At 45.2% G+C, this 27,534-nt stretch overlaps 1 protein-coding gene across 3 annotated transcripts; it reads left to right on the top strand.

Moving 5' to 3' along the window:
• The first annotated feature begins 254 nt into the window (after positions 1-254).
• On the top strand, positions 255-20,813 carry LOC309822035 (uncharacterized protein C4orf54). Of its 3 annotated transcripts, XR_014296682.1 has the most exons (5): positions 255-371; positions 517-583; positions 3,301-8,696; positions 15,982-16,108; positions 20,267-20,813. XR_014296682.1 is itself a non-coding variant. In XM_082653652.1 (4 exons), exon 3 carries the CDS (start codon positions 3,332-3,334, stop codon positions 8,657-8,659), a length of 5,328 nt encoding a protein of 1,775 aa, XP_082509778.1. In that variant the 5' UTR covers positions 255-371; positions 517-583; positions 3,301-3,331; the 3' UTR covers positions 8,660-8,696; positions 15,982-20,813. The 3 variants fall into 3 exon arrangements, 1 of the variants encoding a protein (XP_082509778.1); XM_082653652.1 differs by having other exon boundaries at positions 15,982-20,813; XR_014296681.1 differs by lacking the exon at positions 3,301-8,696 and having other exon boundaries at positions 15,982-20,813.
• The last annotated feature ends 6,721 nt before the right edge of the window (positions 20,814-27,534 follow it).

Genomic DNA, 27,534 nt, shown 5'->3' with positions numbered 1-27,534 from the left:
ACGAGTCATTTCCTTTTTGTTGCTCTTTGAATTCCCATATAAAGCTGTCTGCCGAGTATACCTTGCCTGGTCTAGCAAGCATGCTTGCTTAACATGGTTTAATGCTGGTGGCATTAGTCACTGTTAATTGCTCAAGAGCTGAGATCAGGTAGGCAACCACTGAGTTCATCTGCAAAAAAAAAAAGATGACTGTAGTCATGTGAGGAAATATAAGGCTCTATGGCTAATGAATGACAAAAGTTGTTTTCAAAAGAATTGAGAGTGTTGCATAGTAACATACACTGATCCAGAGCTCTGAAAATGCCAGAGGGCAGAAGTTTGGTGTTCTTAATTGTTTTACTTTACCCTACAACTGGTTTTTGTTTTTCCAGGTATGAGTTTCTTTTTTTAAAATCTTTTAATAGAATCTGTCCTACTCCAAATTCTCTGCTTTTTTGATTTTTAAATAGAATTTGTGGTTTGAATTAAACCCCACTTTTCGGAAATTGACCTTATCTAAAAAAGGTTTTTCTACAGATTTTTTCCCTACACTGGCATTCACTTAGACAGAAAAGAGAAAAGGAGGCACACGGATATTTGGGAGGTAAGTACCTCTTTTAGGATAACCCTCGCTCTTTGCTGGGGGGCTTTGGCTAGGGGTGCACTCTCTGGAGGAAGCAAAACTCTGGAAGTAAGTTTCCAGAACTCAGGGCATTAGACAATTATGCTTTAACCTACATCCAGGGCATCTGACCTTCCAATTTTGTACTTTGCCAACTGCAAGGCAAAACTGCTAAAATCTGCTGAGTTGTCATGACAGACAGGGCCATATGGAAAGTGCTGGAAAAATTTCTTCTTAGACTATAATTGCCTTGATGGGCAGAAACTCCATCTTCTATTCAGCTGTGGAGTGTGCATGGCCCACAGAGCTTGAGGAAGTGTTCAGGGTTTCTCGTCCAAGGCTTCAAAGCAAAATTAAAATGGGGCATTGAGAACACTCTACTTGCCTGGAGGAGCCGATTATATTTTATTTCATTTTATGTATACGCTCATGTTCCTTAATCCCTGAATACATAATGTGTACACAGGTTGATGATATAAACAAAACAAAACAAAACCGAGAAACGGTGATGTGGTTGACTTGTGGTCATGCAGGTGAAGTTGCCTAGGAGGCGTTGCTCCCGTCTAATTGAGCATCCGGGCGCCCTAGAGAGTGTCTGAGCGTGGAAGTCAGCAAGACTCTGTAGCATCACGGTTTAGGGTCAAAGTCTGGAACTAAACAGCCCAGGTTTGGATTCTGCTCCACAATTTCTTAACATCCCTGTGTTGCAGCTTTCCCATCTGTAAAACCACTACAATAATTGTACCTAACTCACCAAATTGTGATGAGAATTAAATAAATTAATACAGACACATTTAAAAGTGCTTCAGATGGCGTCTCACACATAGTAAACACTTTGTAACTCATATTGTAATTATTATGATTTAAAATTTTTATTATCATTAGGAATCCAGGGCACTTCCCTGGTGGCGCAGTGGTTGAGAGTCCACCTGCCGATGCAGGGGACACGGGTTCGTGCCCCGGTCCGGGACGATCACACATGCTGCGGAGCAGCTGGGCCCGTGAGCCATGGCCGCTGAGCCTGCGCGTCCGGGGCCTGTGCTCCGCAAGGGGAGAGGCCGCAACAGTGAGAGGCCCACCTACAGAAAAAAAAAAAAAAATCCACGATTTTGTGCCATTGCACACGGTTCTCCATAATCAAAACAGTTGATTGCAAATTTAGCAAATCCTCTCTCTCTCTCCTTCTTCTTCTTTCGTTCCCTTCCTCTCTCCCCCTCTCTGTTTCCTTTTCTCTTTTACTCTCTTCATCTAGCGCTCTGGCTTTATATCCACATTGTGATACTTGATATTGCCAGCCTTCCCTATGTCCTGTTTTTAATGGCAGTGATGTGGGCAGAAGGGAGTTGTCCTGGGGAGAATGGCAGGGCTGTGCCGTCCACATCCCAAGGATGAGAAGGCGATGCTTCAGTTGCTAGGGGCCCCCACTCCATGCCTCCTCCCACACCCATGCAGAGGAAGGAACATTTTTCTGTGTGAGGGTTGCCTTCATGTTGGAAGGGGATGGTTGATGGTGTTATTTTTGTTCCCCACAAATGTGAATGTTTAAAATAGTGCTTTATTCAATCGGCATAAGTGACACATAGACTATGTATAGTGGTGGAATTGGGCCTGGCAGACGATGAGGGCCAGATCTCACCAAACCAAGAGTCGTGGTTCTCCATGGATAGCAGCCAAGGGATCTGCTCTGGGGATGGCCAGTACAGAACCCCCATTTGGGTTGCCTGGCAAATTCATTTACACAACTACTGAACTGTTTGAAATGGAAGGATCTCAGAGCCAGTGAACTGGGATTTGGGCTTCGTTGCCACGGGGCATGCCAGTGGGTCACATTTCCTCTCTGAACCTCCCTCCAAGCCGCACTGTACTCAGGAAGGGTAAGCGTATTCGTTGTTCTTCTGTGCCTTTTGACTTGGTGCCCTGCAGGTCTGGAATTCAGCCAGTGTAACTGACCCGTGAGGCTGCAGCCCAGGCTATATTTAAGTGGAGGTTTATTGTCTTGCCACGGTTTTAGAAGTTTAAGGAACTTGCTTGAGGTGGTAGGGATTTGAAGTCGTGTCACTTTTAACCCATGTGCTCCTTTTTAGTGACTATAATTAAAAGTTTATTTGAAGTGTTAAGTTCTAAGTCTTTAAAAATTGCCCCTGTACACTTCGAGTGCACAGTAAAGATTCTAGAAGGGTTTCTTCCTATTTTTAAACAAACAGATTACGTTTCGTAAAGTAGGACTTTGGGGAAGGAAGGACAGAGTGTTTTATTCCTGTGAAAAGTTTTATTACCAGAACTTGATTGATTTGAGATGAAAGAGAAAGGAAATGCATAGATTTTGAGACAAACTTAAAGCTACCATATGTTCAAGGGAGATTTTGAAGTCTTTCAGAGCTGTCCTTAATTGATTTGAAATGCAATGCTGAATTTGGGTTTTATTTAAGAACAAGGGGGAAAAAAACATCTAATCAGACTTGGGAGTGAAAGATGACAGTCAGTAAAGAACAATTTCATACTTGCTAGACATCCCTGTAATAGATTACATAGGACATTTGGTTGATTTCAGTTAGAACCCACATGCCTCCTCCACCCCCAACACTCTGTCTTCATCTTAGAGCCTCTTCTCTCTACCCTCAAGTGTGGTTTCCGTATGACTAGGGAATAGACACTAAAAATATTTCTGGAATGACGTGACCCACTCTTACCCCATCCAGGAAAGGAACAAGGCTTCACAAGAAACAGCACATGCTTTCCTTTCATTTCTGGGAGTCCCGGGGTCGGCCTACAGATGCTGCTCCTTCCGTGGCCGATGGCATTCAGACTCCTAGCTGCCGATGGTGCCAGGCAAACAACTGGACAGAACAGCTCAGCTACGGGAAGCTGGCCACGGTCTCGGCCGGAGCCGCAGCCCCCTGGCCACAGACCACCTCTGCCGCCCCATCCAGGAGCCTTCCTTCCTCCCTCAGCCTCGCCCGGGCCCCGCCACAGGGGCTGAAGAACCGGAAGCTGGTGGCAGCCGCGGCAGTGGTGCCTATAGCCTTGGGGCCAATCCAGGCACGTGGGACCCTGCTTCGGGCTACTCTGCAGCCCCTCCAGGGCCAGGGAGGGGCCCGGGACCGCCCCGGTGCTCCCCATTGTCTTCTCCTGTCACTGAAACCTAGGCGAGGGCTCAGAATGGAAGGCGCCCCTCCTGAGCTGAATCTGCAGGCCAGACCGAAGGAGGTCAGGGAGGGGGTGAGCGGAGCTCAAGATCGCCAGGAGCTCAAGCAGCAGCTGCGGCCACTTCTCAAGCCATCGGCCTCCTCGCAGCGAGAAGAGAAATATGTGGAGATGCGCACTTCAGCTGGAGTGCAGAGAGACAGTCCCCGGACCATGAGACTTACTCTGGAGCAGCGCCCGGGGGATCAGAGGGGCTCTAGCAGCCCCAAGGAGAAAGCCCAAGACGAAGCCGGCAGCCAAGAGTGTGAGGCTCCAGCCCCCCAGAAGAATCCTGCCTCCCTGGAAGCCTCCGGACCCCAGTTCTCCGGCACTGATGAGGGCAGCAGCCTCTCGTCTCCCTCCTCCGCCCTGGTGGACAAAGCAGAGGAAGGTGGCCTTTCCAAGACGGGTGATACCACCACATCCACGGGGGCTCTGGCCACCTCGTCCTCACTGTTAGACTTTGAGAGTGACAGTGGTGAGAACGCAGTGAGCTGCCAGCCCAAGGGAGGAGAAGAAGGGGAAAAACCAGGAGGAGGAGAGAGAACCGAGTGCAGAGACATGATTGCCAAGTCTCAGGGCAGCAGGGACCCCCCCCAGAATCAGGAGGCTCACTACATCACCACCCACGAGATCCAGCTGAGCGAGGTAGAGCAGGACACGGATTTCGACGTGGGCCTGGCCTCCCACTGGGATTTCGAGGACAACAACGTGATCTACTCATTCGTGGACTATGCTTCCTTTGGTGGCAGCGACGAGACCCCAGAGGACGTCACCACGCCGAGCGAAGAGGACGATGACAACAGCTGCTACCTCAGCACCGCTCCCAGCACCGACGCCACCCGGACACCCAGCCCCACCGACAGTGACCCCGCCCGCCCCAGCGCGGGCAGCAGCGGTGGCGACACCAGCAGCACGGAAGTGGGCAGCGGCCCCTCGGACAGCAACCCCACTCCCCCAGCCACGGGGCCTGGCACTGCCACCCCGTGTGAGCCCTTGCTGCAGCCGCTGGAGGCAGCCTCAGCCGTCGCAAGCAGCTGCGGGAGTGCAGCAGGCCAGATCCTCCTATCAATCAAACCGACTTCCCGGGCTATAAATGAGCCTAGCAACGTGTGTGCAAAGCAAAACATTATTTACGCTGCCAAGCATGAAGGCGACATGAGCCTCCGCGTCTCTACAGCTGCTGAACACAATTCAAGTTCACTGAAGCAAGACCCGGCTGCAGCCGTGGCTCAGGACCATGCGAAGAAATTCATCGCCGTCCCTGCTCGCCTGCAAACGCGGTGCGGGGCCGTCCGGGCGAAGGAGCTGGTGGACTCCTCCAGCGGGGCCTCCAGTGCCGTGAGCGAGCTGGACGACGCCGACAAAGAGGTGCGTAACCTGACCTCCCGGGCCTTCCGGAGCCTCGCTTACCCCTACTTTGAGGCTCTGAACATCAGTTCCCGGGAGTCCTCGTCGCTCTCCGAAGTCGGCTTTGGGCGCTGGTCGGCCTTCCTGGACTTGAAATGCGCAGGCGTTGGAGCCAGGGTGGAACAGAGTCTCCTCAGGAGCAGCGCTGCCTCTATGGCTGCGGGTCTGAGGAAGGGCAGTGGGGCCAGGACGACCGCAGACCAGCTCTACATCCAGTCCAAGAAGTCCCAGACCAAGGCCTTGGAGTTCGTGGTCAGCAAAGTCGAGGGGGAGATCAAACACGTGGAGACACCTCTGTGTTTCCAGAAGCAGGTCCAGTCGGGCTCCCACGTGGTCACCCTTCTCGAGCCTCTGAATTTACGCAGTGAGAGCAAAGCCAGCTCCGCCGCGGGGCCCTGCAGGGCCACCAAAGGCCCCAGCAAGGGCCCCGGGTCAGTGTACACGGATGATGGCTCGGAGACCTCTGAGGGCAGCAGGCTTGCCTCCCGAGCTGACGGCCCCCAGAAGAAGTCCAAGTTTGCTTCCAGTCTGCTCAAAAACGTCATCTCCAAGAAGATGCAGCGGGAACATGAGTTCAAAATGGAGAGGGGAGAAGTCAGTGACACATCCCACCATAACCTCTCCAGCACCTCCAAGGAGACGGAGGGCCCTCCCCCCGGGGGTGAGAAGCAGCGGGAGAAGGGCCTGCAGAGGCAGAGTTCTCGCCACTCGGAGGCCGGCTCTGAGTACACGGTGGTCAGCGTGTCTGATGCAGGTGGGGAGGGGTCCGTAGCTGGGTCTAAATCCCCAGTTTTCAAAGCCAGTGCCCCTCGGGAGAGCCATGCAGGCTCCGGCCGGAATTTCGCCGATGGACCCCCGGTAGAAGTGTGTGAAATCAAAAAGAGTGCGTCAGAGACTGTCAAGAGCATCTTCCTCCGCAGTCAGAACAGTGCATTCCGGTCATGGAAGGAGAAGGAGGCGGACAAGCGGGAAGAAAAGGCCCCCATCGGGAAGCTGAAACTCCCCAAAGGGGGCGACTGGAGGGCTGATCTCGGGGAGATCTCTGCGAGTAAGTCCACCATCATGTCTCGCCTCTTTGTCCCCAACATCCAGCAGACACCCAAGGACAAGCAGCCGGGCAAGCAGGCCACCAAGCACCCCGCTGCCCAGGCCACCTCCACAGCAGTGGTCAGGCCCAAGGCTCCCGAGATCAAGATCCGGCTGGGAAGCGTGCAGCAGCCGGGCTCGGACTTCAACATCGCCAAGTTGCTCACACCCAAACTGGCCAGTGGCGGCGCCTCGAACCTCTTCAAGACCACTGAGGACAACAGCAGGGCACAGCAGAAACTCTTCCGGGGGGACAACCTGGAAAAAGTGCCCCAGTTCCAGGTGAGAGATGTCAGGGACAAGTCCAAGGCCCAAGGCCCCCTCCACCAGGTAAGAGATGTCCGGAAACTCATCAAAGCGTCAGGGGACAGCAGTGACAAGGGCAGCGTTACCCCAGAGCAGGGGCTGACCGGGCCCAAACCCAGGCCGCTGGCTCCTGCAGCTGGTGGCTCGGAATCCCTGTCCCCCATGGTGATTACATGCCAGGCTGTGGTGAACCAGAGGGAAGACGGCACAGACGGAGAGCCCAGGGAGAACGTGGGCATGGAGGGCAGCAGCAGGGCCTTGAATTCCTCCTCGCCGGAAGGGACAGTCTTGGTTCACAGGGCATCTGGCAGGCTGCCCGTGGCCACCATCGCTCCCAATAAGCCTGAGCAGGGCTCGTACCTGCCCGTGCTCAAGATCGTCTCCAAGGCTCAGAAGACCCCAGAGAAGGCCAAGGAGGAGGAGGTCAAGGAGGAAGGAAGAGGCCCCAAGACATCTCGCAATGCTCTGGAGAAGCTGACGGCGGCTGTGAGGTCCATGGAAGAGCTGTACAGCTTCAACAGGAACGAGTGGAAGCGGAAAAGCGACCCCTTGCCCCTGATGACCGACAGCCACGTCCTGTCGCTCATCGCCAGTGAGGAGAGAGAAGGGGCCGGGGGTGCTGAGCGGGACCCCGACAAGTTGGCCAAACGGGTGGGTGGGGCGGAAGAGCGGGGCGCCGGGCACAAAGGCGCAGGTGTGGTCCTGCGAGGGGGCCCCATAGAGCGTCTGCAGCGGAGGAACTCCAACCCGAGCGCCGAGAGTGTGTCCGCCCGCGCGGCCGCCTTTGAGAACCTGGCCAGGGAGAGGCCCCGGTCCCTCTATATCCCCCCGGTGCACAAGGATGTGGACAGAACCCAGCCCCTGCCCCCGCTCCCCAGCCACCGGAACGTGCTCACAGTGAGCGCCAGCAGCACCCAGAAAACTGGGGGTGTCGCTGGCAAGTTCCCACAAGGCCCCGCTGCAGAGAGCCCTTCGGCGGCAAAGGGCATCAAATCGCAGGGACTCCGGTCTCTCAAGATCTCTCCGGCCACTCGGGCATCTCTCGAAGAGGTGACCAACAGGAAGAATGGCAGCCATCTGGAAAAGAGCCACAGCGACTGCGAGAATTACCTGACCATCCCCGTTAAAGGGAGCTCTGCAGCTGGGGAGCTTCCAGGCAGGCCTGGGGCGGGGAGGGAGGCCCCTCCCTCCTCAGCCACCACTCTCTGCAGCTTGCCCCCGCTGAGTGCCCGCAGTCAGGTCCCCAGTAGCCCCAAAGGCTCTCAGGTCAGCGGAACCAGCCGGCCAGCTTGGCGCACCAAGCCTGACGACCCCCGGGGCACGGTAGCTGCCCCCGCAGAGCCACAGAGCCCCGAGCATCCCCCCACCACGATCTACCACCAGCAGCTGCTGCCCTTCACCCTCCAGGGGGCCCAGCCCCAGGTCCTCTGCTTCTCCCCACCAGGCATGCCTGCCCCGGCACCTGTGGGTCCAGCTCCGGTCCCCACAGACCCCTTCCAGCAGCCGCAGCCTCCGCAGACCCAGCGCAAGATGCTCCTGGATGTGACAACCGGCCAGTACTATCTGGTGGACACACCAGTACAGCCCATGACCCGGAGACTGTTTGACCCCGAGACGGGGCAGTATGTGGACGTGCCCATGACCTCCCAGCAGCAGGCTGTGGCTCCCATGTCCCTCCCCGGGCCTCCCTTGGCCCTGAGTCCGGGGGCCTACGGCCCCGCCTACATGATCTACCCCGGGTTTCTGCCCACGGTGCTGCCCGCCAATGCCCTGCAGCCCACGCCAATTGCTCACACTCCAAGGGGCGCCGAGCTCTCCCCCGTGGCAGCAGAGCCCCCCAGCAAAGAGGCAGCTGCATCTTTCACCGAGGCCCCTTACTTCATGTCCTCCGGTCAGTCTCCCACCTCCTCCTCTGCCCCAGCGGCCACATCCCAGCTGGTGGGGGCCAAGGGCTTTGCCCAGCTGCATGGCAAGCCTGTCATCAGCATCACTTCGCAGCCCCTGGGGCCGCGGATCATCGCCCCCCCCTCCTTTGACGGCACCACCATGAGCTTCGTGGTGGAACACAGATGATGGGCGGCCACCAGAAAGCAGAAGGGCGCAGCTGCTGGTGAGTGGACATCACTTCGATAATCACGTTTAAGGGATTAACAGCAGTCCTATTTCTTTGTGTTTGAAGGGGCAGACTTACAGCAGCGGAGGCTGTCTCTAGAAATGGGCATTTCGGAAGAACAGAGCAAAAACTGCATCCGTATTATTAAGGAGCTAATTTTCTTGCCCACTCCTCAGTCCCACAGCTGGCCTTTCCCCTTTGACCTTTTCAAATTGCCTGAGTGTTTTTCCCACAGTGAGTGGGAGGGAGGTGAACCCTGGATCTCTCAGGTTAACCTTGGGTGAAGACTGGCAGGGGGAAGCAATAAAAACCCGGTCTGGATTTTGTGGAGTGAGCGAGCTCCACTCTATTCTTAGCAACCCCAGTGACAGGCACGAAAATCCTTGGGGACACCGTTACTCTGGTTACTCCTCAGAGTAAAGAGAGTCAAAGACTGACATTTTCTTGTTAGGAGGTTTTCTAAAATCTACAGAAAGGCTTCTCTCCCTCCACCACATCTTCCTCTTGGAGTTTCTTATACAAAAAGGCTGTATTTTTAAGCTCTTGTTTTTGTTTTCAGACCATCAGAATACTTTTTCTTAGGTGAGTCCAGTCTTTAAGGTATTTTACATACACACACACACACACACTCGGCTTGACCTCCAGGGGAGGAGGAGATTCTGGGCCTGCAGTGACTCCTGAAATGGAGCTGCTGTGTTTGATCCAGTTCGTTCAGACTGAATCCACTAGGCTCTGCTGCTGATTCCTACAAGGCACTCATTTTCCTATCTGCATTCTCTCCCTTCAGAAAAGAATCAACTCCCCCTTGCCCCCACTAAAGGAAATCAGATGAAGCAGACGTAGATCCTGACACCCAAGTTAATTCAGATTCACTGACAGGAATCCTGGCTGTAACTACAGTCCATGGAACTTGATAGGAAAGGTGAGCTCGGGTTTTCCGAACCAGGACACTTCAGGTCAAAAACATAAGACAGGGGCAACCTTCAGATACAGCACAAAGCTGCCAGCCCTGTGGGGAGAAATTTGCCCTCTCATTCTCCTGTCCTCTTCACATGAGGAAGGGTTGACATCATAAATGCTTTCTAAGGAGGTTCACTCCTTGGTAAGATCATACTGAACCTTTATTTTTAGGAGAGGAGCCCTTTCTATGCTTGTATGAAAGAAATAAGCCATTCCTCTCTCTTCTGTGCTTAAAAGAAACAGGAACATGGTTTCTTTCTTCAAGGAAAGAGCCTTAAATTAGGAAGTAGGATCATTAGATCAGAGTCCCAGCGTCTTCTCACCGGCTGTGTGTTCTTAGACATGCAAACTCTCTAGCACACATGACGCTCATGTGTCAGTAATCTCTACTCCTCAGAATGTATCTGAATGCCAGATGATACAATAGTGTATTGAAAAATATAAAACCTCTCCGAATTAAGGGATGGTTACTATGCATTACATTTCTTGGACTGCAAGAAATGTCATGCATAGTAACATTTCTTAGGCCACTGTTCAAAAATCCTTGGCTCTTTCTGCAAGAATTCAGGTGAAAGCACAAGCCTCATTTTACTTGCAATCTAGAAACAGATGATTTCCTTTCCAAGAATTTGCAACGGGCCCTATGTAATGACCACAAATACAGAGGGGAGGGAAGATTAAATATAAATAATGTACCTATTGTTCGGTGTAGAAAATAAAGAAATATGCATGTGGAAGAGGGGCAGATTTAGAGAATTCATTTTGTAGAAGGAAAAGAGTAGCCTCTAGATAAAAGCATTTTCATCTTCTGGACAGGTGGGATGTTTACCTACGGCTCTCTGGGAGCAGCTAATCCTGCGAGGCCTTTGTGTGGGCTGTGTAGGTGCAGAGCAAGGGGAAGGGAGGACAGGGCCCAGAGGAGGGAGGAACCGGGCATACGCTCGAATCGTGTCCCTGTAGCAGCTGCCTTTGGCCTTTCTCCTGTCTGATGAGCCTGGAGAGATTAGGCCTGGAGTTGTTTCCATCAGACACAAATACAAATCAGAGTTTTCTGTATGGGAGATTTGAACAGTGATTTCTTTGAAAGCTTTCCCTTCTTTAACCTTTATTTTAGTCCACAGTCCTAAAGATAGAAAGCAAAAGACTAGTCAGGAGCTAGTTATTAGCTTTTTGTGTACAGGCAAAAATCTAATTACCCAAATTCAGATAATAATTGAAATTATTATAAAAATCCTTCAAAACTCACCATCCTGAAAGTTCTATGCCACTTTCCAAAGAAAAGTCAGATACATAAAAAAGAAGTGTATAGTTCTTTTCCTTGTGTGAAAAAAATTTAAACACGGTTCAGATATATCAAAAATTACATTGTACACCCCCATCCATCAGTTGCTGTTCATACGGATGGTCAGTGTGAGAAGGCTTGGAAGCTGTTTTCAGTTTGAGATTTCCTTTGAAAACCAGACTTACTCCAGAGTTTTTCCTTGCGGTAGGGTAGGGTTTTATGTGCCCCTTTTAACTAGAAGTCACATAAATGGTTTGATCCAAGCACGGCATTTCACAGAGAAGAAAACTGGGGCTTAGAAAGAAATGGTTTTGCTGAGGTCCCCAGAGAGTGAGAGAGCCAGGATGGGCCTGGCTCCCAGCTCCTGGACCACGCCATGCGCTGTTTGTTTGTTGGTAGGAGGCATGAAAAGCAAGAAGGAGGACAGAGAAGTGCAGTGGATCTGCTCTGCCTCTCCAGACATTTGTGAAATGAATATTTGAACAAAAAGCACTAATTCCATCATTCATTCAACAAACGTGAATTACATGTTTACACTCCGCCAGGCACAGTGTACTCTGCAGTGAGGCTATAAAGTCACACGTGACCTGGTACCGTCCCACAGTCCAGGAGCCAGCTGGAGGACACAGACCGTACATGCAGAACTGCAAAACCAGTGTTCAAGTCCTGTCTTAACCTTTAAGATTCCTTCCAGCTCAAATAATAAGTATTTCATCATCTATTTTTAGCTGCACGTTGTAACAGGGAGCCTTTCTTTCTCCCCTGTGTAGATTTGAGCATAGCCAGCTGCTGCTACTCTCGGATTATTCTGTTATGAATTTTCCTCTAGTTTTGCTTTCATAGGTAGGGTCTTCCCTACTTCTCTTCCTCCTGTGGTGAAAATTGCAGTGCTCCTCAAACTTTGCCAGGTCACAACCCATCTCAGAAGATAAGTAGTAATATTACGTATTTTGTTTGTATTTAGTAATGACATCACACATTGTGATAAATGGACCAGGCTGTTCCCAGCCGGTGGCGCAGTGGCCGGAAAGTCACAACAGGAACCCATTGATAACACACCAGTGTGCTGAGCACAACAGTTCAAAACTTCACAACTCTCTCCGTTTTTGTTAGGCCTTTTCTGTTTTAGGCCTTTGTTATTTGTTCATTTTAGTTTTGAAAGTTCCTTCTCCACAGGACCTTTGATGCCTTTTCTGATGAGAGTTTTTTGTTTTCTGTCATTCGAGACATGTAGCTGTATTTTTCCTTCCCTAACATATTCACTTTCATGCTTTCTCCTGCCCAGCCACTTAGATACCATATTTTTGTTTTAAAATTTGAGACTTGATACTAAATACCGTTTACAAGGGCATAAAGATAAATGTGTAAGAATAACAACAGAAAACTTTAATTTGCACCATGCCTGCTACCCAGTAGGTATTACAATTATTTTGTTTCCTTTGAATGTCTATTCTTTTTTCTGTAAAATGTTACCCATTTGTTTCTTCATTTCTGAGTGTGCTTTATGTTGTTCCTGCATCGTTGGTCTTTCTTTTCTTCTCACCCCCTCAGAGTCATTTCTACCCCCTGAGTTAAGTGACCCTTCTTAAGTCACAGTGTCCCTCTGGGGCAGAGTTGGGACTCAAAACCTAAATCATCCCAGACCAGAGTCTATTTTCCATTTGCTTCTTTCTTCCTGCTTCCCAGTCCCCTTCTCTTTTTCTCCCCAGGGCCACTCTTCTTTCTGGTCCTCCATCTTGGGGTCGGGCCCACAGTTTACTTCCCTTCTTTTCTTCCCTTGCCTTTTATTTGAGAATTTACTTTCTGTTCTTTGCTATTTTTTTTTTAATTCCTTATTGTGGTTTCTCCTTTCCCATTCACTTGAAGTTGATTTAGTTTAAAGCCCCACTTTGCTTTTTTCCTTCTCCTCCCTTTTCTGTTTGGAGTCTGTTGTCACCACAGACTGGACAGCTTCAAGGGCAGGCTTGAAGCTGCGGCTCCTTCACCTGCGTTCTCTGCAGCCTTGTGCACGAGGCCAGGTGATGGACGAGGCTGCTGGCTGCAGGCTGCAAGCTCGACATTTCATTTCCAGCTCATCCCATGATTACGTTCTTGAGTCAATTCATTTATATCTATATTTTTCCTAATTTGATTGTGGCTTCCTCTCCTGATTATTATATATAGCTGCTGTTTTATTTTATTATCTTCCTCGTGTCTTTTTTTTGCCATTTCTTTTCTCCCTTTCTCTTTTCTTGGATGGTAGCTTTCCCCATTCTTATTATTTTGTGCCTTTCTCTACAATTTTATTGCCTTATATTTTCTTCTCAACTCTCTACAAAATTAATAAAAAAATGAAAAGTAATGTGTATTAATCATTTATTATCTACTAAGATTTAACATGGTGCTACTTGATTCTTTAAACGAGTGGGTACTATTCTTATCCCTATTTAACAAATGAAAAAATAACTTGTCCCAGATTAAGAGATCAGCTGAAATCCAGGCCCTTCAAGCTTGGGGGCCCATGCTCTTATTGATGACCCCTAGTTTGCCCACTTTCTCCCTCTCTGCCCTCCCCGTCTCAGTTCCTTGTTGTGAATTGTCCTTCTTCCCTTATTTGGGAAAAAAGAGGGAGGGAATAAGGTAAGAATTTGACCCTGAACCTGGCGATGTCTAGCGTATACTAAGCCTCCGTATGTGTTTTTCTTTTGATTAAAGTTTAGCTCTCCTATGTCCCAAAGAGAAACAGTTCCAGCACTTCTAGGGGCTGTGGCTCCCAGTGTGTGTGTGGTCCGTAATCATTTTGTGTGTATGTGGGGATGGGCGAGTGTGGTCTGTCACCTGAGCGTGGGATCCCACTGGATACTGATGGGCTCATGACTTTCAGTCTAAGAGAAACAGTGTGGCTTTGACTAAAACCCAGGTATCTGCACCATGAAGTCAGGCAGCCCTGGCGCAAAATCTTCCTCCTCTGGACAAGTGACTTGCCCTCTCTGGACCTCAGTTTCCTCAACTGTAAAATGGGGATACCTCTCAGGAACGTCGTGAAGATTGAATGGTAAAATCACTGCAAAGGATGTGGCACAAAGTCCATGGCATGTAGTAAGAGTTCTATCTCCCTTGGAGACTAGAAGCTCGTCAATGCCTCAGAAGCCCCTCATCTCTCAGGGCCCTCCACCAAGGCAGAAAGTCAGCCTTTATTCCTGTAGACTCTCAGGACAGCACCAGGGACCCGTACCCAGGATTGCTTGATATTTCCCCAAACCAGAGGTCATGCCCACAGCTCTGCAGTCCCCTTTGGGCTGCCTGATCCCCTGGGTCAGGCCAGTTGGCTGTGGTCGGGGTCCTCTAGTATGCCCCACGGCTTTCCAGCATGTTACACAACTCTGGGCATAGTTGGCCAGCTGCATGTGGTGATTTTCCTCTCAGTCTGGGCACAGACCTCTGTGGAGCAAAGGAAAATCTGACCCAACATCCCTGCTGAACTCTGTCATGTGTTCCGGTCCTAAAATCATGGGAAGTCATCCAGGCCAAACTGCCCGGTGACACAGTGCAGTCACTCCTCTCCCTTTACTGACTTCTTCGTGACCCTCTGCTAGGTTGAACCGGCAATTTTTATTATTTCATCCTTAATAGGAATTGGAGCATTTTATTACTTTCAAAGTTTAAAACAAAATTCCTCGAAAGTTAATATAAGCGGAAGCAGTATCCTGCAAAAGAATGAAAAGGCCGTATCTGGACAGTGGATCCCCAAAAATGACCCCAGCAGCTGGTAGAAACAGATTTCTCCTCCATTCCTCAGACTGCTCTCCCCATCCTGTACTGTTTTCTCTCTCTCACTGTTTCTCTCTCTCTCTCTCTGTCCCCCTTCTGCTCAGAGAGTCCTTGCAAACCTTGCTTTACGATGGAATTCAGCTTGAGTTGTCACTAGATCCTTGCATCCACATTAAAACTTTTCTTCTTAGTCTATTTTCTTCTCCTCCCCCTTGTAATTATATATTTTTTTCCTGTTGCTACTCCGTGTGTCCTAAGGTAAAAAAAACTTTTAAACTTCTTTAGCAAATGAGAAGTTTCCAAACCCACAACTGTCCCTTTCCTCTTGAAAGTCATTTCTCGGTATAAAACACAAAAGAGTAAAATCAACAAACTTGAAATATATACACATGAGCTATTCTCTAAACCCATAATTATTCTTATAGACTTCTTTTTCCTTAAGTATATACTTAACACAGGTCAGTTTCTAGAGGGCAGGATTAAAATATCCTTTGCCACAGTACTCTGTATATAATTGATTAGATAGCTGTTATTTGATACTTCTTAGAAGTTACTTTTCACATGATAGAGTCTTCTAATCCCTAACAAATACTACCTGTAGGCCACTCTATTTCTGTCTTCATAATATTACGTTCAAATATCAACTCCCAAAGGTTAATTTAAAAATGTTCTTTAGGCAAAGTTCTAATAGATATAGAGAGAGAAAGAGATTAACAGAAAGAAAGGGCTAATTTTCAGTAAGCTTTTGAACATGTCAATGCTTGTCTTAGAATGGATTTAACTAAGTTATAGGCTCTAACCAGTATATCTCATTTTAAACAAAATGCGCAATATGAATTTCCACATAATTTAAGTAGTGACCATTCACTTTAGAGTATAAAGTTTATTCATTTAACTAGATTAATAACTCATGGTAAATTTCAAATGTTTCAATTTAGTTTAAATATCATTTTTGTATATTTTAGGAACATATCGGTTATACTATTTTATCTCTGTTATGGATGGTTTCAGTAAAACTAAATATTTAACTCTAAAATCATTTTTGAATGGTTGACTGTATTTAATTCAAGTTTCAAAGAGAGGGTTCCACGAGGCAATTTCTTAAAGTCAGTAGGATGTGTCTAGTAGGTTCAGAAACACACTCACCAAACACATTTTAAAATGTGAACTTCATCATTATTCACACTGAAATTAGCCAAATAGTTAAATAAAATGTATTTTGTCATTTTTCTTCCTTCTTTAAGAGCGAGATTTACTAACAATCTTTTCCTTGATTATGTTTGTTTATAGGAGTAAGACAGAAAGATGGACGAATCTTCTTGAATCAGAAGGCTGCATTGTAACAGCACTAAGAATTTATCTGGAAACCTTCCTCTACATATGTTATTCTTAGTTTTTGCTTCTATAAACCAAGTGTGTAAGTTCCTATATTTTCTGAATAACCCTGTTAAGACAGATTGTGTTATTTTAGTTTTACAAAGCTGATTGAATGGTTGCACTTTTCCTGTGTAAAACTATTTCTTTTTAGACTTTAATACAGAATATAAGCTTTCCCTTCATCTTTCCCTCCTGCATTTGTGACTAGGCAAACAATCTCTTACATGTTCTCATAGTTCAGTCAAAACATACAACAGAGTAGGATTGGTTCTGTTGTAAACCGAATGAGCAAATCAGTAATTTGCATCACAAATCTCCCTGCAGAATCTTGGAATATATCAGGGCTGGCTGGCAGAGTTGTAGCACTTGTTTGGATTTAAATATGATGGGTCTGCATTTTGCATCATGCCTAGTCATTCTCTTGGTTATGTTTTACATGTTCTTTTATTGGGTTTAGCACGATTTCAAATGTGATTGTGAAAAGGTGGTTTTAACTTTTGTGCCTTGTTTTAACTTTTCCATTGGTACAATGCTATGACACTATTTGTTGCCGTAAAATAGAATGGCTTGAAAGACTAGAGAGCCAGTGGTTGCATTTAAAGTTAAGTTCTTAGTTTCAGAAAGGTATAAAATATCTACTTCCCTCAGAATCCAACCTCTGCTATGAGTGTATAGGATTATTTTTCTTCTTCAATGATCCCTCCTTAGTTGCACACTCCTGTCTCTCACAGATTATTTGGAGTCTGAAGAGTGACCTGTTTGGGGCAGTGGAGTAGAAAGTAAACACTGATTTGGTGGCTCCGATTATCTCCAGCCCTAGCCATACCCATAGCAGTGACCTAGGTTTATATCATTTGCTCTTTATGGTTTTTAGAGATGTCGAGAATCTAAATCACAGAATCTTTCCTTGACATTCAGTACTGCCCCAGTTGTCGCCCAGTTCTGAAGGTTATTTTAATGAGTGTTCATGGTGAGTTTTGAAGAGTTGATTGAACAGATAAATATTTAGCTCATCATAATAACGAGTCAATATATATCCAACAAATGTTATGTTGGAATATTTCTTTACTTTTTAAAACAATAACTTGAAGGTTCTCCCAGACTTTTTTTTTTTAAAGGAATCTCCTCTTATTTACTTATTTGTTCAAAGATAAAGCATTCTGGTAATTTTTTTAAAGCCTTATTTTGATTTTAATGATCATCAGTATTGGTTTCTGCTTAAAACAGCTTCTGGAAACCACAGAATTTTATACTACTCATAACTGAAGGTGTGAGTAGAAAAACTAAGAGACTGATTTTTGTATGATTTGTGTAATCTCATTACTTTGTATTTATGCTTTCCATCTCAGTTGGACTCTTTAAAAAAAAAAACCTCAATTTCACATTCAGGAACTTCCTTAAAGGGACCTTACTCTGAAAAGAAGTTCTGTTGGGTAAAAGGAAAGGTTTGAGGCAGGAATAGTCAGCTCTGGTCACAATTCAATCAGTCATTGGGCTGATGAGCTATGACATGAAGCGATAGCCTCTCTGAGACATGGAACATGAAATATGAAACAGTCTCTGTGTTTGGAAAAGATGCCCTTGTGCCATATTGGGGAAAGCGTTATTCCTTTGTCATAGAGGTCTTCTCACCCAAGTACATCAACAGATTCACCCCAGAGCTTGCTTGATTTTTCACCACTGGGAAACTTCTCTTACAGCATCAGCCCTTCCTCATTTTCAGTAGAGATGTGCTGGGTAAGAGGTCACTTAATATTGAAATAAGAAAGTAGACTCAATCAAAGATCTTAAGCTTAGAATACTTAAAGCAGCACCGTGAAATCTCACGTATTTGAACACATCTTGTGAAACTCAGATAGGATTTGGCAGGTAGAAGCAGAATTGATAAAACTGTTTTAGAATGACATGTATATATAATATCATGTATATATAATATCATGTAATATCATGTATATATAATATATACACGATAAGTATATATTATATGTGCATGACTTTTAGGAAAACCCAGTGCTCGTGTCAAGTAGTCAACGGATTGCCAGGTCTTCAAAATGAGAGACATCTCCTTTCCTAGAACATGTGGTAGAGTTCTTACCTACCAAGGGTCTGGGAAGCCCATAAGCTATTTATCGCTATTTATCATGATTTATCACCAGCAGATCTGAGCCTTAAATTCTCACATTGAGGTAAACTAGGACAGAAACTTGGAAAGAAAGGAGAACTTTTCATTTGTCGGTTCTATCAGAGAGGCCGTGTCCTCTGAGAAGCTGCTGTGGATGTAGTAAATGTCCAAGTGGTTAAAATGTGACTTTACAATAGTATTCTATGAACGCCATATCATCTACTGTTAATTTTATGGCTTTCCATTTCATCAAGCCATAAGAAAGCAAATCAAACCTGCCGGGCCATTTACCACCTCGAGTGATAGCGAGGAACATTTTTAAAAACATGAGGTAAATCTAAATCCTCATTTTCATTGTTTTATTATTTCTTGAGGTTGAATTGATATTTGAATAAAACAGTTGTGCCCTTCCTTTTTCAACCCAAGTTAAGTAGGAAAAACCAAGAGTCTATGAAGCCTTCCGACCCATAAAACTATTACCCTACCAGTGTCCTTTTAGCTGCTGAACTACTCTTTTAGGGCTCATGTACACAAAACCATTACTAAAGCATGTAGCATTTCCTATACAGTGCCTGGAGCTTGAATCTAATTAGCATTGCAGAGTCTGGCTTTCGCCGTTTCCTCTCAGGGTTACATGTGTGACTCAGTTTTCCAGATGAATCACAGGGCATTGTGTGTAGAAATCTTGATCCATTTCCTATTTTTCCCTGTTGGTTAAATGGTAAGGTTGAAATATGCCCCATTTGAATTGTTTTTGGAAAACTGAACAAATTTGTAACCCGTACGAAAATCTAAGTCAACAGAATGTATTTTTCTTAAAAAGCACTCACTGAAATTGCCCTCAGGATGAAATGAAGCCCAGATATGCAGTTCGTGACTTAACATATCGGTTCTCTGTATGTCTGCCTGTGTCTCCGTATGTCTGTATGTGTATGGCTCTCTGGATATCATTGAGTAAGTAAGCTAAAACAAATGACACTTTGACATCTTTATGATAAATCTTAAATGTTAACACACATTTCAAATCCATCCTTATATCACTAGAAAATATCTAGCGATATAAGTTTCTTAATTTCAGATTTAACTTCATCATTCTAGCCTCTTAAAGAGATTTAATGCATTTTAATTATTTTCATATTTCATAGAAACGGAAGTCAGTGTTTGCTGCAAACTGAATGCTCATGCTACCTGAAATAATACTTTGGAGTGCAGGACAGTGTTGATTCTTAAGTAGATTGACTATAATCTCATGATAAGTATATATTATATGTGCATGAAAAAACACATTCAGTAATAGTCTCTGTTTAAAAGCTATCACGGTATACATTTTCCAATGTGGTGCTTGAGGAGTTTCATTCTACAGTTTACAAGGTGTAGGTTTGCACCCCAAATTCTCAGGGTATGCTGTTTTACCCAAATACTTGAAAGAAAAAGGTGCCCTGTATTTTATCAGTACTGTTGAGGGGAAAAATTATGTGTAGGTTTGTTTTACAAAACTACTTATAAAAATCAACTTCACAAATTGTGTTAGACTTTTACATAATTCCTAAGGAAGTATACATATAGATATGATACATATTTTCAAGAGACTGTTTCTATATTCTTAACTAACTTCTGGGTCCTAAGTAGACCTCACAGGTGCATAAAATCATTAATAAAGCATGTAGCATTTGCTAAATCGTACCTTGAGCTTGAATCTAATTAGAATTGCAGACTCTGGTCCTTGGGGGGAAAAAAAAGTGTCCGTCTATGTCACATGTCATTACAAGGCCCAGGGGAGGATTCTGAAAATTGGACTCATTTGTATGCCCCTTGTCTCAGAAGAGAACTAAATGTTCACAGTAGCATTTGTAAGCTGTTAACATTCTTGTTTTATGTTGCAGCTAGAGCATATTATTAGTTATTTTCCTATTTGATTCATAATGGTGCAGAATAAAACATACACACACACACAACACGTCGAATTTGATTTCTTTTTTAAAGTTTCCTACTTGCTTTTTATAAGCTGGTATTAATGGCAAAAAGTGCTATCCAGGGCTCCCTGAAATTACTTATCATCCCTGTATCTTTTTCTAGCAGGTGGTCCTTTCTTTTTCTCCCCCTTTGAAGATGTAGGTTTCTATATTTACATTGAAGTCATCTTATTGTACAGTAAAGACAGTGATGGTTGAAGAGAATGTGAAGACTGAGGAAGTTAGGTCCCAAACAGAGGAGAGTAAATTGTGTGGTAAATGGAGAAAGACATTGGATAACGCTGAATTATACCCCTGACTATGAAAAAAGCCAGTGGGAAATGGAAAGAACATGAACATTTAAACTGCTCTCAAGATAGAAATCTTGGTGGAAGAGTTCCTACTTGAGGTCTGATGTGATTCAATTATGGAATGCAGTGAGCATGGCCACTGTGACTGTGAATCCAGCCCAAAAGCTCTGAGAATTACTTTGTCAGTGGATTGCATGTGGAGAAAACTACTTAGACAAGGACTCTGTGAGACTGACTAGCTTACTTACCTTTAATTGCCAGCATTTGTGATTGTGCGATCTTGTGTAATGGTCTTTTATTTTGACTCTTTTTGAAAAAAAAAAAAGTGTTGTTGTTGTTGTTTTTCCAGTAAAAGTAAATGCAAAGAAAACATGCATTCTTTCTCTTTATTTTAACTCAGAAAAAAGCTTTGGACATTTTCATTTTCTTCTGTCTTCTAACTTAAATCCTTCCTTTAACTAAAATACTCTATTATAATGTTTCACATCCAGGTTGTATTAGTTTCTCTTGCTGTGGGAACCACAAACTTAGTGGCTTAAGACAACACAAATTTATTATTTTACAGTTCTGGAGGTCAGAGTCTGGTATGGTCTCTCCCTGTACCCGGAGTATTTCACCTGATCAACCGAAGGTATCTAACTGCTTACATTTTTAAGTACCATTGTGAGGGGCACCTACCAAGTTGAGAGATGCTCCATTGACACCAAAGAGCAACCCAGACGAGTGTCCCTGAGGGTCCACACTGAGGCCCAGCAGAGTAATTGTGGTCTGGCCCCTTCAAAACCTAAATATCTGAAGCACACATTTGGAGACCCACTGCACAGGATCAGTACTGTAAAATGTCAAGCACTAGTTGAAGTCACTAGAAACCTTAAGATTGAAGCCCCCAAGAGACTTGAAACCACATTCCATAAGAACATACAGATCCAGAATCCCTTACATATGTCCAGGGTGTGGGGGGTGTAGGGCAAGAAATTAAGTTGAGGGCTGTTCTAGGCCTTGTATTTTCCTGACTCACCTCTGGCTTCCAGCTCTTGTTTCCAGGGAATTCTCAAATTCCATTCTTCCATTTTGCCTCAAGTGTGCATTCCTTTACTCTGCATTGCATTGCCCCAGCAGGCTTCATTGCAGGACACCCATCCCGTCCTGAGTATTCCAGACTTGAGACTGTATATGTGTGTCAGGGTTTTGCCGAAGGCTTAGGGTACATGGGATGGAGATTAGCAGATGCTTCACCCGAAGCAGCCAGCTGCATTAGCAAACACCTTAAACCTGAGCACTGGCATTCCTGTTCTTATACAGTCCCCTGCCATCTCTGGCACTAGGTAATTTTGCTGGTTGTTGAGTTCATTTGTGCTTTAGCCATCCTGCCAATGGCTAGAACCCTCTCCCTCTCTTCATCGTCTGCTTCCTCTGCTCCTTAGCTTGCTGGCTCAGAATCCTCTAATTTCCTATTATTTCTTTTCTTTTTTTTTTTTTGTTTGTTTGTTTTTTGCGGTACGCAGGCCTCTCACTGTTGTGGCCTCTCCCGTTGTGGAGCACAGGCTCCGGACGCACAGGCTCAGCGGCCATGGCTCACGGGCCCAGCCGCTCCGAGTCATGTGGGATCCTCCCGGACCGGGGCACGAACCTGCGTCCCCTGCATCGGCAGGCGGACTCTCAACCACTGCGCCACCAGGGAAGCCCCCTATTATTTCTTATATAGAGCAATTTAACCACCTAACAAAGCCCTACTAAAGCAGATCCACGGCACTATGTCCAGAACCATTGCTCTAGTTATGTAGCTGAGTAACAATCCACCCCAAAACTTAATGGCTTAAAAAACACAAAAATCATTTGTTTAACTTGTGAGTCTGCAAATTGGGCAGAGCTCGGCATGGAAGTTTTGGCTCTGCTTCAGAAGGCAGCGTGACTTCCAGGGACAATCTACTCACATGACTAGAGAGCTGATGATAGCTATCAGCTGAGAGTTCAGTTGGAGCCAGCCAAGGGCCTCAGTTCCTCTTCAGCTGGGCCTCTCCTTGGGCTGCTTGGGCTTCCTCAGAACATGGTGGCTGGGTTCCAACCATGAGTATCCAAGAGACAGGAGCAGATGCTGCCCACTTCTCACGGCCTAGTTCAGGAAGTGACACAGCATCATTTTTAGCATCCTCTGTTTGACAAACAATCACAGAACCCAGATTCAGTGGGCAGGAACACAGTCCCAGCTCTCAGTGGAAAGAGTGTCAAATAATTTGGAAACTTGTTTTAACCCCCATCCTCATTAAGGGGTGTTTGTAAACAGATACTTTTTTATAAAGGAGTTTTAAAGTTAGTTCTTAGATTAGTGTAGTCTCGGTCAAAGATTTTAGAAAGAATCTAGAATGAGAATGGTCTATACAAGATTTGTTGGGCATGCTTTTTGTGTGTGTTAGGAGTATGCTGGAATCTCAGAGGGCAGAATTTCACTGCTGTATTTCCAGCATGGAGGGAATCAATGTTGTTGAGGAATGAATGAATGCCTGCTATATGCCAGGTGCTCTGATTCATGAAGAGGTTCGGATTTCAGGAAGCCTTTAAACATGGTGAGAATGCCTGATACGCTGATGAAGCTCTCCAGTGTAAGCCTTGTCAAATGCACAGAGATTGAAAGAGGAAACTGGCCAGCAGCCACAAAGAGGAGATCCATGCCAGCGACCCAGCATGGGACAGGCAGGGAGCAAAGAGGGCTAGGTGTGAAGAGAACCAGAAAACCAGCGCAATAGCAAGAGACTGAAAAAGAAAAAGCTGTTTAGTTGTGTAGGGAGCAGGGAGCTGCTGAAGGGCAATAAGGGGCAGAGTGTATGGAGAAGTAGTGTGGACTCAACCCTTTGGCAGCAAGTTTATCCAACAGAAGTGGTGTGAAAAGATAGTCATCCAAGACACAGCAAAATCGTATATATATTTTTCATGCTCCTTGAAGTTACAAGGCAATCAACAGATTGTCCCTTGAGTGTAATCTACCCTGAAGGCTTATATACCTTCAGTACTACTGGATAGAGAGGGAAAACAAGTTTTATTATACACATATGTATATTCCACACAAACACACATTAGATGCAGTATTGCAGAATAACATTATTACATATAATATGTGACATACTATGTATTATTATAAAGAGAGAATTGTGAGATAATATATATTACCCCTACCCTGTAGTTGTATTCAAGAAATATTAACTACTACAATATACCTCTCCATTATAACATTTCTGCTCCTGAAAACTTCAAGTTCATTCTTATACAGGGTGTTTAAAAATACTCAAACCATTTCTTGGGATATCTCCTGTTTATAAAAATAGTGAATGTTCTTTGAAGGATATTTAGAAAATGTTAAAATTTCTAAAAACTGAAAAGTAGGGAAAATTCTTAATCACTAAACAAAAGGCCTCCAGAAATAAATACTTGCAAGTGTATTTGATACTTTACCTGCTATTTTGTAGTCTATTTTTTCTTCATAAATTTATAAACCTACCTCCTTATCTTCCAGTATTCTTAAAGGAATGATTTTTAACAGCTATATCTTAAATTTCTTTATATGGCTGTATCATAACATGTTTAATCAATCTCATATTTTTAAGTACTTAGTTTTTATGGTTTGGGGCTATGAAAATAAATGCTGCAATGAACATCTGGACACAAATCTTTCCAAGCATCTCTGATGATTTCCTTGAGATAAAGTCCTCTGGGTAGAGTTACTGAATAAAAGGACATAAACATTCTTAAAACTTTTCACACAGATGTCTCCCCACCATCCACCCTGAAACATGCAAACACCTCACTTAGAAACTTTATATTTTAGCACTTTTATTCAATTATCCTGACGATTGAGGGATGAGAAGCTCCTTGTGATTTGCTGAAATACATATTTCCCTGCCCAAAATACAAACTCTTACTTTCAACCCCCCAACAATCCCCCCAAATACACACACACACACACACACACACTGCTTACAAACTTTAGGAGAGACCGGTGGTCTTCTTATGACTTTAAGTGTCTTCCTTTTTCTCAAGAGCAAGGCTCTCATAGTGTGACCGCCATCAACGGTGTGCGCTTTACTTGGGAAACCTCACCTGTTTCAATGCAAATCCTCAGCACACTTCAGGCCAATTGAATCCAAAATGGGGAGAAGGGGCAGCAATCTGTGCTTTAACAAGCCCTCCAGGTGATTCTTCTGCACACAATTTTGAGACCCACTGCTCTGGACCACAGGGCGCTGGCAACCACCAGCTGACCTCTTTCTTGGAGGGAAGCCAAAAGGCTGATGTCCTGACTGGAAAACTATGCTCTGCGCCCATCACGTTAGTGTACAGAGAGATATTCCCCTCCCACCCTCGTTTTCCTCGATGAGTTTTTTGTTTTTTGTTTTTGTTTTTTTCGGTACGCGGGCCTCTCACTGTTGTGGCCTCTCCCGTTGCAGAGCACAGGCTCCGGACGCGCAGGTTCAGCAGCCATGGCTCACGGGCCCAGCCGCTCCGCGGCACGTGAGATCCTCCTGGACCGGGGCACGAACCCGTGTCCCCTGCATTGGCAGGCGGATTCTTAACCACTGCGCCACCAGGGAAGTGCCAAACCTGGATCTTAAATGCATAGATGTTTCTCCCTCTATCTTCCATCTGAAGTATTTTGTAATTAAGAAAAATATTTTATAAAAAAATTGTGTTTTGACCAGGAGCTTTTATGAAATCATGTTTATTTTATTAAATTGCTTATCATAAGAAAAGAAATATTGCTTTTCTTCCTTTTTGGCAAAGTTAATCTAGCCCTTATTGTTTGTTCCTTTATTTTTTTTCTTTTGAGGAAAACGTTAGAGCACTGGGCCATGAGGGACATTGCTTCACTATGGAGGCTCTGACAGACAGCAGGCTCTGTCTGCTTCAAATGTCTCCTTGGCCACTGAAGGCAGTCTGAGCATCCTGAAAGTTACAAATGTACTGACATCCCTGGGGAATAGCTCAGTAGTTACTGAACACCGGCTGTGCTATGTGGAGGATACTAAGGACATATACGTGGCCCTGAGCTTGAGAAGCTCACCCTTCATTTGGGAAAATAGGATATCTACATAATAAAAGAAAATTTTAATGACATAAGGAAAGAGAGAAGGGCAGGTTAGTATGGTTAATTCACAAGTGGTGGTATATGTAATAAGTGTACCTGGGAAGCAGGTGGCTCAGTAGCTGGCAGCTTCCATGCATAGGAAATGCAGCGGAAGCTGGGCTTGGGAAGACTCATTTGGGCAGAAGGGCAGGTGGAAGGATGAGAGCCAAGGAACCGGAACAGCCAAATGTTGGTGTGTTTGGAGAGTGCACGTGGCAGGAACAGGAGGTGTGCTCTTTGTGAAGACTAGTGCACATGAGGCTGGAATAAAATGTTGAACTTGAGTGGGGAGAAGAAATTGACTTCCAGGCTTAGGAGCTTAGACTGGATCCTGGGTAGGTAGTGTAGGACAATCGTTACATGCTTAAACTCTAGAGGGAGACTCCAGGGTTAAATCCTGACTCTGCTCTCCACCAGCTGTGCGATCTTAAACAAGTCACTGAATATCTCTGTTCTTCAGTTCTCCATACACAAAAGGTGTATAATAACAGTTTCTACCTTGTTTTGAGAATGAAACGATTGGATACCTATGAAGTGCCTAGAGCAGTACATGTTGCCTAACAGGTGTAATATAAAATGTTGAGTAAAAAGGGTAGAGGGAGACTGTGGAAGACTTTGGTTAAGCACAAATAATTCTAATTTTTAGGAATTGTCTTCTCATCCCGTAAGTGCTTTGTATTCACCAAGGCCCCTAAGATTTTATTAAAGAGCTGACGTCTTCCTCCCTAATTGGGGAATATATTAGACCATGTCCACTCTTAAGCAACTCTTTGTTTCTCAATAATTTGATTCATCTCACACTGAAATCTTACTCATGACTGTGTTTACATGGTTGATCTTCAGGCAGATTGAGTGGAAGAAGTATACAGAAGTGGGGATAGGTACCTCAAAACAGAATGGAGGTGACTCACTTTCACCAACAAAAGAATCAGGTAATTTAAACCTAAAGCCTATTCTGAAAAGAGAACGTCCAAACTTTTACATGTAATCCTAGATTATGGCAGGAATCTTTCTAGTAAAAACAGAAGGGTGAAAATAGCATACAGGTTTATGTGCTGTTCCAAGTCAGCTGTGAATAAAGTAAACTTTTATTAATAGGAGGGTAGCAAAGGATGACTAACTCATTCTAGCTTAACTGTAATCCCATTATGGAAGGTAAATGGTTACCTAAAGTACCTCCAATGGTGGACTTTTTATTGATATCAATTTTTATGTTCTTTTATAATCTCATCAAATAGCATATGCAGTTGTGCGGTAGGCTCTCTGAGAATGTGAACAGTCTGCACACTCAAGCTGAAGACAAACAGACCTGACTCCATCTGGGGGTCTGAGATGTCCTGGACAGTAAAGGAAGCTGATGCACAAAGAAGCCAATGCTGGTGAAACGGTAGATGAAGAGAGGTAAAGAAATCATACGGCCTCCTTCAAATTTCACCTCCTTGATGCTTTTTTCTTTATCTGTCTCCTCTTTATGCTCTCTTAGGATTGTGAACACGCTGCTTTTACAACATTTATTCATTGTACTAAAATTATTTGTAGTTGTATTGTTTTCCCTAATTCACTGAGTTTCTTGAGTTGAGGCAACCCATCTAAATTTTTTTAACCTAGTATATCTCTTGATCCTAATAGACTCTCCACGTTGTAAGATGATTAATTAAAGAAATTAATAAATTGTAGAGGAGAACCCATCATATAAACCGGGGCTAGATTTCTTCCATTTTCTCCTGCAAACCCCTCTCTACCCTTTCCATCTTTGTGGATAGTCTGGGTCCATAGAAACTCTTGCCCCCTGCCTTGTGGCTGGTCTCGGCCAATGGGTACCATAGGCAGGAGATCCAAGGGAGAAAAGAAAGTGAAGTCAGAATGTTTGTTTCCCTGGTTCCCTCCGGTGGAGGTGGTGAGGGCTGCTTGTGTCCCTTAATCCAAGGCCATCGGTCCACATGGCTTAGGCTCTTTGGGTTGCAG

Source organism: Grampus griseus (assembly GCF_964374135.1).
Source record: "Grampus griseus genome assembly, chromosome: 4".
Taxonomy (NCBI): Eukaryota; Metazoa; Chordata; class Mammalia; order Artiodactyla; family Delphinidae; genus Grampus; species Grampus griseus.
This window is presented reverse-complemented; position numbering and strand designations above follow the sequence as displayed.

Bases quoted from the DNA above. Each gene is read 5' to 3' on its own strand.
- LOC309822035 (XM_082653652.1), top strand. From the start codon at position 3,332: ATGCTTTCCTTTCATTTCTGGGAGTCCCGGGGTCGGCCTACAGATGCT.